The sequence below is a fragment of the Aphis gossypii genome, chromosome 1 (genome assembly GCF_020184175.1).
Source record: "Aphis gossypii isolate Hap1 chromosome 1, ASM2018417v2, whole genome shotgun sequence".
Classification (NCBI taxonomy): domain Eukaryota; kingdom Metazoa; phylum Arthropoda; class Insecta; order Hemiptera; family Aphididae; genus Aphis; species Aphis gossypii.
Genome location: NC_065530.1, coordinates 83,330,677 through 83,346,878, shown reverse-complemented (window position 1 = coordinate 83,346,878; position 16,202 = coordinate 83,330,677). Strand labels below are relative to the sequence as shown.

At 29.2% G+C, this 16,202-nt stretch overlaps 1 protein-coding gene across 1 annotated transcript; it reads right to left on the bottom strand.

Annotated features, from left to right (window-relative positions):
* Positions 1-4,534: 4,534 nt before the first annotated feature.
* LOC114132853 (forkhead box protein C1-B-like) lies at positions 4,535-15,220 on the bottom strand. Its single transcript, XM_027998446.2, has 3 exons — positions 14,299-15,220; positions 10,228-10,972; positions 4,535-5,798 (listed from the first exon to the last, which is right to left on the bottom strand). Exons 1-3 carry the CDS (start codon positions 14,620-14,622, stop codon positions 5,656-5,658), a joined length of 1,212 nt encoding a protein of 403 aa, XP_027854247.2. The 5' UTR covers positions 14,623-15,220; the 3' UTR covers positions 4,535-5,655.
* Positions 15,221-16,202: the final 982 nt, after the last annotated feature.

Sequence of the window (16,202 nt, the reverse complement as noted above, 5' to 3'; positions counted from 1 at the left end):
ATAAGGTATATTATTATTTCTTACATAATAATAATAAATAAATAATAATATAACTAATTAATGATAGCAACGAAATCGACTTTTGAAACATAATATTGTAGTGTATACCAAATTTTAGTAATTTATTATTAATTAGTTACTATTGTATAATACCTACCTACTGTTTATGAATGAAATGCCCTTTTAGTTTTTTAATTCACAATTTGAAATGTAAAACTACATTTCATTCATAAATATTATGATAATCGTCATAAGGCGTAAATAACTAACTATATAGCCATATAGGTAATACTATAATGCTGTATTTTAGTACATGTACACTGTACAGTAAAGTCTGGTTTATCCGGATAATCTGGACATTCTGTTAATCCACCAATCCGGAATGGCGTAAAGTACCACAAAACAACAAATTGTTAATCATTTTCAAGCTTATTGTAATTTCGATTGTACATGAATTCATTTTTACAATTTGTAAAAACTATCAACATGTTTATTTCTATAACAATTCATCGATTTTAAATGTTTTAAGTATCTGAAACTTATTTACAAATGTTTTAAAGCTAATTCTGTTGAATCCGGACTTTCGGCGATTCGGATAGGGTCCGGTTCCACAAAGTCCAGATGAACGAAACTCTATACCGTATTACACATTATCATCTAAAAAAATACTTTTATCAATGTTAAGTAAATAGACTCAAAATGTTAAGTTAGGTAGTTCATTTAAAAATATGAATCGTGGCAGCAGTGATGGGATAGTAGTTGTGTTATTGCAGATCTCCCATTGACGTTGGTTTAACAAAGAATAAAAAAATTAATAATAAAACTATAGGTAGGTACATAAATGGAAATAAAAATCAATAACATTCGTTTAGAGTTTAAAATGTTTAAACTTTAAATGCTAGACAACTATTGTACAATATAATAAAAAATAACATAACTTTTAACACTTAATTATTATACACATTAATAAATTACATAAAATGCTTTGTGTAGATCATTTATTCCCAACGTACGTTACTATCACCCCCTTGTGGGTATTTTTTATTTTAAAGGGGGCGCTAAGGGGGGGGGCGTTTATCTATAATTTACATTTTTATTGTTTATAACTGATTGCAATAAAATGTCTAACTGCATAAAAACTAATTGAAAATACCAAATGTAATTACATAATTATGTTTAAAAAATTAATTGGGGGAGGGGGGTGGTGTGATATTTTTAAAATCTAAAAAGGGCATTGAGTAAAAAAAGGTTAGGAAACATTGGTGTAGACTATGCAGTATAGAGTAGGCATATAATACATGAAGTCATGAAAACTATATAAATTATAGTAAAATACCTATAGGTACTTATAGTTATACAACATATTTTACACATGGTATTATAATATTATATCACAAATAATCATGATTTATGAAATATAATATTAACATGTTAAGTATTAAAGTCTAAATTTTAAGTGGAGCAGTATAAATATTGGTTTTACTTTACAATTCTTTTTTAGCGCCTGTCATTGCCTTTCGGATTAGTGAAAATGATTAAACATTCAACTTTGAGAGGTCTCTGGATAAACTTCGGTTTAGTTGGTACTTTGAGGGTCAACAATTTCAATAATTTTCAAATTAATCAAAGAAAAAAATTAGGAATAAAGGAATTCTTATGAAAAATCGGTTTTATTTATAAAGTATATTATTTTTTTTAGACATTTTAAGTTATATTTAAACGAAATTACTTATTTAAATAATACATTGTTTTATTATATTTTAAAAATATTTTCGTGGGGATTTTAAACATATACGTATATTGTATAATAATTATGAAATTTAATATAACCATTGATATTTTTAAAATATTATTTATTTAAACTATGGACTTATTTTTATTCTTTTACGGTATTTAGAGTAATTATTCAATTTTTGATATGGCTTACCTACCTAGAACAATAAATTATTTTGTATTAACTCAACGATAAAGGTTAAAAATTAAGGTAATTAATGATTTTAAAGTTGACAAATATTGTTGACTTATATATTAATTACCTTGCTAAAAACCCAAAATAGTTATCTGGTTATGTGTTTTGTCAAATATTGAAATATCAGCAAAATAAATACCGTAATAAATAAGATATAGGTATTATATCATAATAAAATAAAAATCTGCTAATATCCATTATGATTTGTCTTACCGTAATCTAGAATTTTTTTTTTTTTATTCTTTTTTTATTTTGGCACGAGAAAACGTAAAAACAGTTCGATATAGTTTTGGCACAAGAGAAAACCAAGCGACTGTACTTACACTATGTGATCATATTGTACTCTATGCACATTATATGTTTCAAAAAATGTCAGCAATCGTAGCAATAAATATGTTTTTATACACATGCACACTGTTTCAGATATAGTTGTTCTAAATTTATTTTTTAACAATCCTATTATATCGCAAGTTTGGTAATACAGTATACTAGTATTATACACATATAATATATTTGAGTATCCGACCAATGAGTAAATTATAGTTAAATATAGGTCATAGTTTTTTTTTATGTACCTACATGAATATTATATTTCTAAACGCCAAATTAAAATATTAAATTAACGTACATATCATTTCATATTTATAACCAAACAGCTTGAATAAGTTTTTATTTAAGATTGTTATAGATTTCATTCATTCATTCATGCACTGTACCGCAAGTTGTATGGTGGCCGTCAAAGCTTTATTTTCACTAAAAAAGGGAAAAAATAATAACACAAGTTTCCGTTTTATTATTAAAAATATAAATAAAATATATTTATACGACCGTTATATCGTCTAACTTCGATTTATTTGTGAATTTTTAAATCAATTTAATGATAATATATTAAAACTGCGTGCTATACGTGTATAATAGCTAAACATGCAATACCATATTAGGTATTTTATATTCAAGACTATTTTCAATATTTTAAATACGGCAATATCATTCGAATTTAGTTTACTTTATTATATAGTATATACTTTGTAGGCGACGTTACCCCAAATTCCAAAAGCTAAAACACATTGCTACATTGCGTAGGTATGTTTATTTTATTTATTATTTATAGTTTGTAGTAAAATGGGTGGACAAATATCTGCAGTATGCTGATGCGTATAATATTATATTAAATATTTACACCCAAAAGTTTGAGTTGTGTAACGATAGACTATGTAGGGATAACTTATGTATTTACGGAAACGTATGACGCATTTAATATTATCGTAGCATTGAGATATATCGCGTAATACGCGTCTATACTATACTATACTCTATAAATTTTTGAATCAATCCATATTTCTTCTATAGTTAAATGTTTTCACGTTAGCCCTTACGAGTATTTCATCGATTCCACTAGTACCAATTCTATTGTTTTGAGTTGTTGTTTCCAAAACGACATACCTATACTTTTGACATTCCATTTTTATAGTTGCCTACAACAACATGTTTAGAAAAGAACAATTATGTATTTATAACTATTCTATTGGAACGTATTATTTAAAAAAATGTTTGCTTTGAAAAATTAATTTATTAGTTAGTAATAGAATTTTTTTTTATATATAATTACACTATTACAGGCAAAAAAGTGTAGGTGAAGATTGAAAAGTTGTTTCTGACTACCTGCAGAATACTAATTACTGGCAAAGTCGATGGGTCCCCGATTACGATACTGCGTACTACTGATTGCATCTATATAAGATCTCCCCACCATCTAACTTTTATATAATTATATTTTTAGGGAATGTAAAAATATAATAAAATAAAAATAATAAAAGTTTAATCATTCATAACGTATATTATATATATATATATATATATTCATTTTTATTTTTCTTTCTCGGTCGGTTCTTCCGGAGGCGATTTTAATTTTTATTTTTGTACTTTTTTTTTTTATATAAAATTAAAGGATACGAAATCGGTACGAATTCTTTGACTTCGGGCCATGTTTACACGAAGGGATTTTGTTTATGTTTCGGATTCGTTTTATTGTCTAGAAGTTCGATGTAGGTACGCGCGCGCGCGCGCGCGAGCACACACACACACACTTGCGTAGAGAAGGGAAAGAGTGTTGTAAACTATTAAACACGAGATGCGCGCAGGGAAACACATACAACACTCGTACGTTAACACATGTTCAGCAAAATCGGCGTTTCTGACAAAAAAAAAAAATAATAAAAATAAAACGATTTTTAGTGTATTTCAAAAGTCCGCATGACATAGTAATGTATAATAATATAATATATCATGTATACATAATACTGTACAAGTGTGTGTGTCTGAGTACCACACATTTGGGCCCGGGTGGTCCATTTGAGGTTCTACGATTATTGAATACCTACCGCGTTTACCGTCTTGAACGTTTTTAACCTTTTTTAATATCTACCTCCCGTCTTTGACGATGTGCTCCCTTCATAGTTCATGTACATCACACAGTGATAAATGCGTTGGAAATTTTTTGCAATAACCCAAAAATATCCACTTTAAAAACACTATTTATAATGTCTATACAGAGTAAACAGTGAATACGTATAATACTATATTTAATATATTTCGTACTTACATAATATTATATACACATACCAAAATACATAATTTCTGTGCGGTATGTTTTATTTCTACACGAAATGGTTTTAAAATTACATAAAAATTAAAATAATCGTATAACTATTTACATATGTCATATATATATATATGTAATACATATTGATTTAAATGTTCAGCCTTTTATTCAATACGAAATATCGAACATTCACGTTTTGTCGATACAATATTATATTATACAGAGAGAGAGACTAGAGATGACATTCGATATTTGTATTTGCACAACTGATGGTTGGGCCAATTATTATTATATAATTTACAAAATGTTAAAAAAAAAATACATTAATAAATGGATTATATACATCACACTTTAATCCTAAAAAATAAAACTGCGACATGTATCTAACTAATACCAAGTAATAATTTTTCGTATACATATTGAGAGATTAAATTAATATTTATTATCTATAATTTATCATGACATTTTGTTTTATATCCGCTGTTAGTTTATTTCTCTATTACGTGTTTAAATTAAAACAACGAAACTTTTATTTTCAAACGATAAACTAAGAAATGTGTTTATTGTCTAAAGAGCTTTTTTTTAAAAAAAATAAGAACTAGGTATCATAAATGAAATTGTTATTTCGCTACTTATATATATATTGTACTGTAATAAGTGTACTCGCAGTGCACTTGTTCACACTGAAGTCAGATATAAAATGTTTTGTGAATGCTTAGCGAGACTTAACGGTAGTCATATTATTCAGATTAAAGATAAAATATTCTTATATTCATTAAAACTTAAAAGTGAAAGACATACTATTGTCGAAAGGAATCACGCGATAACCGAATGCTTCAATATACCGATTTTGCTTTCTATCCGTTTTAATGTTTACGAGCGTTATATACATTTCGTGATGTACAATAATATCAAACATACATTTAGCTAAAATATATCTTATTTTATATTTATATACAATACAATACAATAGTTATACCCTATTGGAGTGGTATTTGCGGTTTTTTATTGTGTATTTTTTTTTTTTAACGCAAAAGTCCAATGCATACACATTACACGTCACATACATAAAAACCATGACAGCTTAACAAAACTTTGGACAGTCATAATAATGGTGGAGACTTATGTGTTGTGGTAATCCGCTACTGGCGTTCATAGCGTTGTCCATGACGGTTTGTTGTGTTTGTCCGGCCGCAGTCGCCGATCTTCTCGCAACCGTGCTATAACCTGAAATGAATTGGTTTAATAATAATAATAATAATAATAATAAGATTAATAGGTTTTCAATAAAATAACAGATTAACGTCGTTGTCGTTGTCAGACTCTAGACGACTAAAAATATGACGTTATAATGGCTGGCGTCTGCGAGCGCCGTATACATTTTTCACACCCACTTGGCCACTTGTACCTTTTTGACTTTTAGCCAATGTGTGGCGAAATCGACACGTCTAACCAAGAAGGAAAAAATATGTCATCGTATTTCACAGTCAACAAGTGGTTTTGTTTTAAATTATATATTTTGACAAGGCCACGTGCGTTTCGGAGGACCTACGCGATCGGTGACGAAACCTCTTGACCTTGCATACGAAAATAATTAAATACCTTTATGTATAAAATGCGACTATACATGGGTGGAGAACACTCGTCGTCATCTTGCACCCAGCTCTGCACATTATATTATTATCATATACTTCCAACTCTCGCTCCCTGTGACACCGTTTATGTATAATATATATACATAGATAATGGTGACGACTATTATACACTGTATAGCACACCCACGACACAACACTGCAGTGTTCACCCGAGGGGGTGAACCACACAATTAGACGTTGCGGTCATTTAAATACGTGGAGGTCAAAAGGATCGTACACAGCAATAATATGTAGGTCAGAATAAAAAATATTATCTATCAATATGCATAAAAAACACGGTTTGACCCATTTATGTACCTAATATATTATATAATATTATTATAATAAGACAATGAGGTTTTATTTTTATAGGACACTATGTTTCTCAGTCACAACACACTGTTTATTGCCAACATGTGATATAAAATTGGTCCACGGGGGTTTATTATTTTATTTTTTATGAATGCACAACGAAACGCATTTAAACGAAGCGTGCTCGTCGACCTAAACACTGTTCATAAACAACTAAAACCGCCATGTCGTACGTTCTAAATGATATGCACACAAAGATCGCGTTTGTTTCACTTTTTGAAATCGTCGGACTATAATATAGTATAATATATATATATATATATACGTATATATGTGTATAGATATAGATAGATATATTACGTCATGTTTAAAAATTCAGCCCTACGAGTACTCAGTAAATCCGTATCGACAAAAGCCACATCGTTACCATTATTTATTACACTGACAAGCAGAAATAATGATTTATTTCTCGAAAAAAAAAAAAAATAGAGAGAATGAAAATTCGTTAACCGTGACACTTCTGAGTACAGGATTCGAAATAAAAACCATCATCCCGAAAGTATTATAATAATAATAAGACGATTATTAGACGCTCGCAGACCGTATATAGTTATAAATCGGTTCGAAGACTCCAATAAAATTATCATTATTATTTTAAGAGTGTAATATAGGTACGGGTAATGATACGAAGATGATAACTATATTAGCGTGGTGATTTTATTATTTTAATTCACGCGCTCGGCTCGTATTATTATTATTATTATTGCTCTATTGGGTTTGGTTTGTGTCCACCCGTAGCTTACGGTTTTCTGCGCGGCAATAACAATAACGATAAATATTCCAAGTATCCGTGCCACTTGGTTTCAATATCACAAGTATTATTATAGTATGGCTGTGACTATACGGTGCATATGACGCACGAGGATTATTGTGTTAGCAGCTCGTAATAACCATTAGAGCCGTTTTGTGCGTGTGTACCAGTGGTGTCTATATAGCGTTAGAGTTTTAGATTTTAATTCAAATCGTTGTTATTATTATTTGTAGCCAGTTAAGTGTGTTTAGAATTTAGTATTTCGTTTTTTTTTTTTGGTCAAAGCTTTGGTTTAAAATCACTGTGTTCTTTGTGGTGTGGCTAATTGTAAAATAACAATAATGTCAACAATTTTTCTTTTATTTTATTTATGTAAAAAGTTTTTAGTTCCAACGAATTAGAAGAACATTAGGCGCCTTTATCAAAAACATTAAAAGCAAGTTTCTCTTTAAACTAAACGGCTTCTTTACAACGGGACAAAAAATTCCATTTATAAAATATATAAAATATAATATACCTAGGTACGTTTTATTAAATTATTTCTATATTACTGACGTCTAATGGAAAATTTCTAAAAGCTTGATATAGAAAAGTAGTTTCTTTGTAGATAATAAATTTAAGATGCTTATACAGTTAAATACATACATAATGTCTTATAGAGTTCATTTTAAAATGCCATAGGTTTTTTTTTTTTTTTAATAGAAAATCTCATAAACCAGCAAAGTACGTTATTTGGCTAGCAATTCGGGTAAGCCAATCTCAGAATGATTTTTAATTTTTAAAATTGTTTTTTACTGTGGTTGAATGACTGCACCTGTCCAAACTGTTTTGCGATTTGTTGTTGTAAATTATTTATACAGAAGGGCATTTATAGTCAACGCATATAATATTTCATTATATGGTATTGATTATTTTTTAGTTTTTATGAAAAATAATTATTTTATTATATCAGCGCAAAGGATAATTAATAGTTTTGAGCGATGAAAAAGGATCCCAAGTAGGTGCAATAAATTATTTGTTCGGCTTCCATAACATTTGAACATACTACGTCTATTATAAGTATAGGTAGGTACTTGACATATTTCAAAAAAATAATAAAAATTCAAAATTAAATGAATATTTTAACAAAAAAATATATTTATTCATTTTTTTCTTTCATTTTATATAGCAAAAGATTATTTAATAAAATGTTTTAATTTGTAGGTATATACAAATTATAGTCCTGTAGCAGTATTTAGAATAAATCTTTTGATTTCTTTATTATTATGAATAGAAAATTGATATTTTTTTCAATAATGATATTATATAATAGTAAGTGCTAACACCTATAAAATATTTTTGACTTTAAGTGTCAATACATTATTTAAACATTACTAATTGTACTAATAATTTATAATAATAAATAAGTAATCATAATACAACAATGTTTGATTTTATAATAATATACACATACATGAGCTGTATTTTGTTATTAGGTACGTTTGGAAAAAAAATTGTAAAAATAGGATAACTAAATAATTGATCTCTATTATTCAGTTCCTATAGGAACTTATTATACATTTTGGTCACAAATATTGGGTTGCATTTTTTTACTCAAGAGTTAAATGTTAAAAATGTACACCTATAGGTAATTTATTATTACAATCGATTTAACATAGTTATGTATATTATACTTTTATACATAAATTACATTGGCATTGACGAATTATTAGTCATAATTGATTTATGAAATGACAACACAATTTTGAAACTAAAATATTTATTATCATTGTTTATGAATTTATAATAGTATAGTAACAGTATAATATCATAAATAAACATAAAGCAGCATAGTATATGAAAACCCTAGATAATTTACAGCGAGATTAATATTCTTGAATTAATTATTCAGATTTTTACGTAGCTCATTTAAAAAATAAAACAAAAAAATATTTTAGTTACTATAAAAATTACTTTAAAATTTTATTGTACGTGGCAATCGTGGCATTTTTAGAATAAACTTGTATTATGTTGTTATTATATACAGACGTATAAATTATAAATATATAATTAAAAATGCAATCTAAAAAAGTTGTTAAGTTTTAGGTTTTCATTTTTAAAGATTTATTTTAAAAATAAAATTATTATTTATTATTAAAGTTATTATAATCTTTATATTTATGTTTTACTTGTTTATTTTATAGTTAAAGCTTACAAAGTATAGTTAGACATTTGGTTAATTTTAATTTTTTTCTGAAAGTTGCAATATTTTATGAAAACAATTATAATTCATAAAAACGTTAGAAATACGTTCTATTATATTATAATATCATACCTTATAGGCACACTGCACATATGCAATATTATAATGACGTCGTAGACTATTAAGTGATCGGGTATCGTAAGGGATATATTACATTTTATGCATATGGATGTTTTTTCAATAGGATCGTTGACATAAAATAAACTGTGTGAAATGCAAAAAAGGAATCTTTTTCAGCCAGACATTGTTTGATGGGTTCAAACCTAATATCGAGGTCACCAGAACGCTTGATGGACAAATTCTTGTTTTTAGGACTGTGGTATGTCAACAGTCGACAGGTAATGCCGTATAAAGTTCTAATTGATTCGTTATTGCTCTATGACTCTTCACCTACACACCGCAAGTGGTCAAACACTCCAGTTACTATGTACAACACGACAAACGTTCTCACATAATATGAATTGTTGCCGTGTCCTTTCTACTCAACCACTCACACAAATATTAAGTAGGTACAATGAGATCGATTAAGATACTATCTCTATAAAGTATTTGATCGCACTCATCGTTAACATTGAACAGCGTAGGTGCACATATAGTTGTAACTAAATATAAATAGCAAATAGGTTTAATAATTATAAAAATCAAATAGGTACTCACCATTGTCGTGAGTCAAGTTATACTGGCAACCGTAATCAAACTGTTCTTGGTAGCCACCCGTGCCGCCGACGTAACCGTCAGACTTTTGACTTTGCCAAAAATTAGCCGCAAAATGGTCCAACTGGTCGTTCCTGCTGCAGTACCCTCCACTGCTGCTAATGCCAATTCCTCCACCTGTACCACTACTGTAGTCCTGTTGCTGTTGCTGCTGCTGGTGGTATCCCGAGACCACTGCAGCTGTTGCGTCCTTGTAATCGTATTGGTCGTGCAGATAACAAGCCGCTGATTGTGACTGTGGTTGCGGTTGTTGCGGATGCGATTGAGTGGCAATTGGTTGCTGTTGCTGATGCTGTGGAGGCTGTGGTTGCTGCGGAGGTGGCAGAATCGGTGACGACTGAGTCTGAGGTAACGACTGCGTTTGCTGCTGTTGGACGGTCGGATGATGGTGATGCTGTTGCTGTTGTTGCAGCTGTAAGTTCTGGTGATGATGATGGTGATGAAGGTGCTGATGGTACTGTGACGTTTGATAACCACTAACGACTCCACTGATCGGCCCAACAGTCTTCTGTTGGCACTTGCGACGGAATCCCCGGGGTCTTCGTCTGAATGAGCTCTCTTCAAACATTAACTCTGATGCTGGATCCACTGTCCAGTAATGACCTTTTCCCGGACGCCCCAACCCTTTTGGCAGCTTAATGAAACATTCGTTCAGTGACAGGTTATGCCGCACTGAGTTTTTCCATCCCTGTGAAAAAAACATTCGTTTTACTATAGGTACATTACGACAGTTTAATATATTACTATGTCATTAATCATTTATGCACAAATGTAGATGACGTGTATTTAATTGCAAATATCTATTTAGTATACAACACACGTAGATACATAATTTATCGTTATAATATTAAATATAATATTTTCACTTTCGTATTTGTTTTACGTCATGCGATCCACACAACATAGAGTTTGTGGTACCTATACATACAGGGAAGAAGTAATTCAGAAAAACCAAAAATCAAATGGTTAAAAGTAAATTTATAATTATAGAATTTTATAATATTTATCGTATGATAATTATTAACTATAATTTTTAAATTAAGGCAATTTTTGATTTTAAGATTTTTGTTTTTGCATGACACGCATATAAAATCTTGGTGGACCGTCGTATGAGTGTGGTCGGTATATAATGTTTCAGATAATGGTAATATTTATGCTTAAGTGTTTACGGCAAATACAGAAATAATACTAATATATATGTATATATATTTATTTATTTGAATATAAAAATACTTATACATTATGATGTATACGAACATAATATATAATAGATAAATTATTTTGAAAACAATTGAATTACCTATGTTTATAATTATTCGATTAAAATTATCGTTTTAAATCGGGTATAGGTAATATAATTATTATTATTAGTGGTTGGAACTGTTGGAAGTCACTACTTGATTTTGATGTGTAAGCTACCGCATAATAATGTTATAATGTCACATAATAGTATAATAGAAATAAACAAAATATGTCGCTGTACAATCATATCACTACTTTTATGAAAATGTGTATATTGCATCATAATACATTATACAGTTTTCTTTTAGTTAAAACCCATATTATAATATGTACGTATAATAGGTAATACCTGTAAAAAGTAATGTTCAAAATAGTTAAATTTAAATTTGTTCTACTTACAATAGAAAATTGTGAAGAAATGCTACTGCTAATTAGTAATTATACTGAAATAACACTATCTACATAGTTTCAAAAAAAAAATGTTTATTTATATACTGATATTATAGTGTTACTAAAACTAGCGCGTTACCTCCAAGTTCAACCACTGATAATTATTAAATGACCATATGACACGCAAGTACGAAACAATATAAAGCCAGATGCAAATAAAAAAAAAAAGTTGATATTATATATGATTAAAAATTAAAATCATATTGTTAATATGTTTTCATATAGAGATATAAACCTTGTAACAACGTAATAATCAACGTTGGAGTTTTGTACTCATTTTTTGCTTGGTAAAAATAATAAGTTTTATTTCGTTTTATCACATATTATCAATATTAATTGTTTTTAAAATCACATTTATAGTTCTTAAATATTAATCTTTAATTGTTTATTATAGTTTCAATTAGATAAGTATTAACTATAAAAATTATAAAATATCAATACTTTATAAAATAAATTAATTATGTCGACTCCATAAAAAAGAATTAATATTTACTACCAGAATTTAAAGTGAGTGAATGTTGTCACCGAATATAATAAAAAGTAAAAACTCGATTATTATTATAATTTAATTGTTGAATATCTCAATAGTCAATACACCTACGCGTGAAAACCAAAATTCGCCATAATTATAGAGGAATAATCAATAAAATAATAATAAGCTAATATTATTTTTGTAAAGAACAGTGATCTAACTCGTTTACCTATAATATTAAAAAACATTTTTTTAATGATGAATACAAAGCTGACTACAAAGAAAAATGCACCCAGGGAAATGTAGTTTATTCCTTTTTAGACAACCACTCTATTTTGACTTTTGATACTATAAATACGTCACCATAGAATTATACATTTATCTATGAGTCATCTACGCGATAATCCTTAGTTATAAATTATAACAATAATATGTCAATATCATTTGTTTTTACTTTATATAGTACCTATGTCCTTTGTTAATTGCTTCTAATCAGTATTACGGCCAAAATAATTACCTAACTTATGATAAATACTTATACTAGAGTTTTTGATGTTGTTATAAAAAATCGAGATCATGTTTACTACTAAGTATATTGTTACTATCATTATACATATTAATTATAGTAAATATTATAATTTATAAGTATTAAGATCTATAGGCTCTATGAGAAGTTGTCGTTACATAATATAATATGATATTAACCATAGTGTCTATATAGTTACGTGGTTAAATCATTTAAATATCACATACATTTGCTATCTTTGTGACTGTCTTCATAAACTTTACTTATAAAAACATTTTGATGGGCCTAATATGCGTAGTCACTTGAAATACATTGCATTAAAGTTTAAATAAGTACGTAAAAAATAGAGTTGCAGTATATGTATTTTATAATACTAATAATATTAGTACATTTTTATCACATTAGTCGTTAATATTTTATTCATTAATTTAAATATTCGTTAAATTATAAGTTAAATACTATTTTTTAACTTTTTTAAAGATAACCACATAACCCATCTTAAGATATCATTGAAAATGTTAAAAATTATTTAAATAATTTATTTAATTAAAAATAATGTAGTGTAATTTCATAAGAACTTTTATTATAAAATAGAGCCAAATACAATGACTATTTAAAATAAACTTACGAATTTCTAATCAATATATTATATTATTTTCATTTATTAATCGTGAAGTATGTATATAGATATAGATAATACATTTTTATATTATATGTCTTATATGACATAAGAAATACCTATATACCTATTATGTCCAATGTACAGTGTGTAGACATATACTACATAGTATACCTATTTATATGATATGTACATAATATCATAAATTTAATCCAAAAAAAAAAAAAATAAATAAATAAATAGTAACATTTATTTAGGTAGTATCTAACATGTACCTACTATATACGGATAGTATTATAATAATTTATAATTCACACCTATATGCATAATATATAAGACTTATAGATGTAAATTTTATAAGATCAAACATTTTCATTGTATGCATAGGTATCTAATCGTTAGAATAATTAATATATAGACTTGTAATTTATTCATTTTATTCTATTTATTCATCTTATCTACTTTGATACAATATCGGATTAATATTTTGACACCTAACTTTAATAAATACGATGTCGTATTATTTATATCTATTATTTATGCGTTAATGTGTATTTATGATGACATAAATAAATAAAAAATAAAGACACGCGCATACATAGCGATAGCACTAAGTACAGCTTGACGGTTCTGATCATATATTAATATATTATACGTATAGGTTATTTAAAGCTACAATTTACTATGAAACTTGTGTGCATTTACCTGGTAGGAACCTCTGAAGAAAGGAAATCTGTGCTGGAGGAAAGAGTATATTTCGCTCAACGTGAGCCTTTTCACCGGCGAACTCTGGATTGCCATGACGATTAGGGCTATGTACGAGTAAGGTGGTTTTTCGGACCTGCCGGTCCCGACACCACCGGTCGTCGCTGCCACCGTTTTCGCTGTCGTTCCGACGCCGTTGTTCTTCTTACAATTGTTATTGTTATTGTTATTGTTGTTGTTGTTGTTGTTGTTGTTGTTATTGCCGTTGCAGAGAGCTTTCCTCTCGTCGTTTTCGTCCTCTGCCTTAACGATCAACATGTCCATACCGTTATTTCAACGACGCTCGCACTCGAGTGATCGTCTTTTCTCGTATTATCTGCAGGGTTATATAGTCGTGCGCGACAATAACAACCGAAACAATTGTTGAAAAAAAAATTTACATACGATAATAAAATGCAATTTTTTAAAATTTCATAAATACCAAACGGTAATAACGATAAATTATTATATTTAATTTAACGCGCACGATTGATATATAATATCAATGATATTATTTACACGAACGACTTGCCGTAAGTGTGCGTAGATCGTACGGACCGCAGTTGTTGTTTACACCCGTCGTGCACTGTTCACGCACCGCTAATGCAACCGGTTGGAGCTGTCGGGCGGACTGTCAACCCGGGCGGAGCGGCGGCTGGACCAGAGAGGAAAAAATGGGCAGGACGGTCGCCGGCCAATCCGTGGCCACCGCCGTTGCCGATAATGCGATAGTATAGTAATAATAATAGTAATAACGATGATGATAATGATTGCAGAGGGACACGCAGCCTTCGACACCTCGGCGGTGTGCCAACGCCGCGAGCCGCGTGTGCCGCCGCCGTGCACGTACCCGTCGCGGTTGTGTAATAATAATGTATATTATTATTTTGCCGTTTTCACGCGTACAAAATATCTAAAACGCCGAATAAATAATACGATATGTTTCGATAAATTATAATAATATGTTTCGTGCGATAAAAACGCGAGATATTTACGTTATATTTAGGTATAAAATATCGTATTATTTTAACATGTCATGTTGTGCGATTGATGACAAATATTGTATTAAAGTTCCCCGTAATACGCGATTCGAATTTGGCGATATACCGCGGCACAACGCGCGCGAAAGATCTGTGGATTCCAAAAAAAATTATAGTCGTGTATTATAATAAGCCTTTAGCGTGTATATGATACGGTCGTCGTGTGTGTGAATAAAAGACATGATAGCGTAATCTTTGGACGATTCGATCGACCTTTTTGTAGTGTACTTACTATATAATATATTCTATTCTATTATAATTATTGAATAATTCCTATTGCAGTGATATTATATTATATGTACAGGGGCGTGCTCAGTTTTTTCCAATGGGGAGGGGATGAGGAGGTGAACTGTATTTTGTTTTGTTGATTGTCATAGACAAAAAATGTATAAATGCATAAAAAAAAGTTCATGGAGGGGATATGACACCCTCATAACTCCGTGAGCACACCCCTGAATGTGTATGTAGATATATATAGTAAGATTTAGTCTATATAATTAGACGCATGTTAACACGTCAAACGTGTTGTGGAAAAATAGGAACAAATCACTTTACCTATACGTTACGATTTCAATCGGGAAATAATAATTGTGCAGTATCATCGAAATATTATAAGCCTTGTGGCTCGAGGAAACGTTTGAATGAAAATAAACGATCAAACGATCACGTCAAAAGTCAATATAATATCAAGATAAAAGTAGTCAGAAGATAAAAAGAAAAAGAAGACTTAAAACACGATATGTGACACGGACTTTTTAAAAGAACCAAGTGAGGTATTCAGATGGGAAATATAACATATTTGAAATAACGTTACGCTGAAGTTGT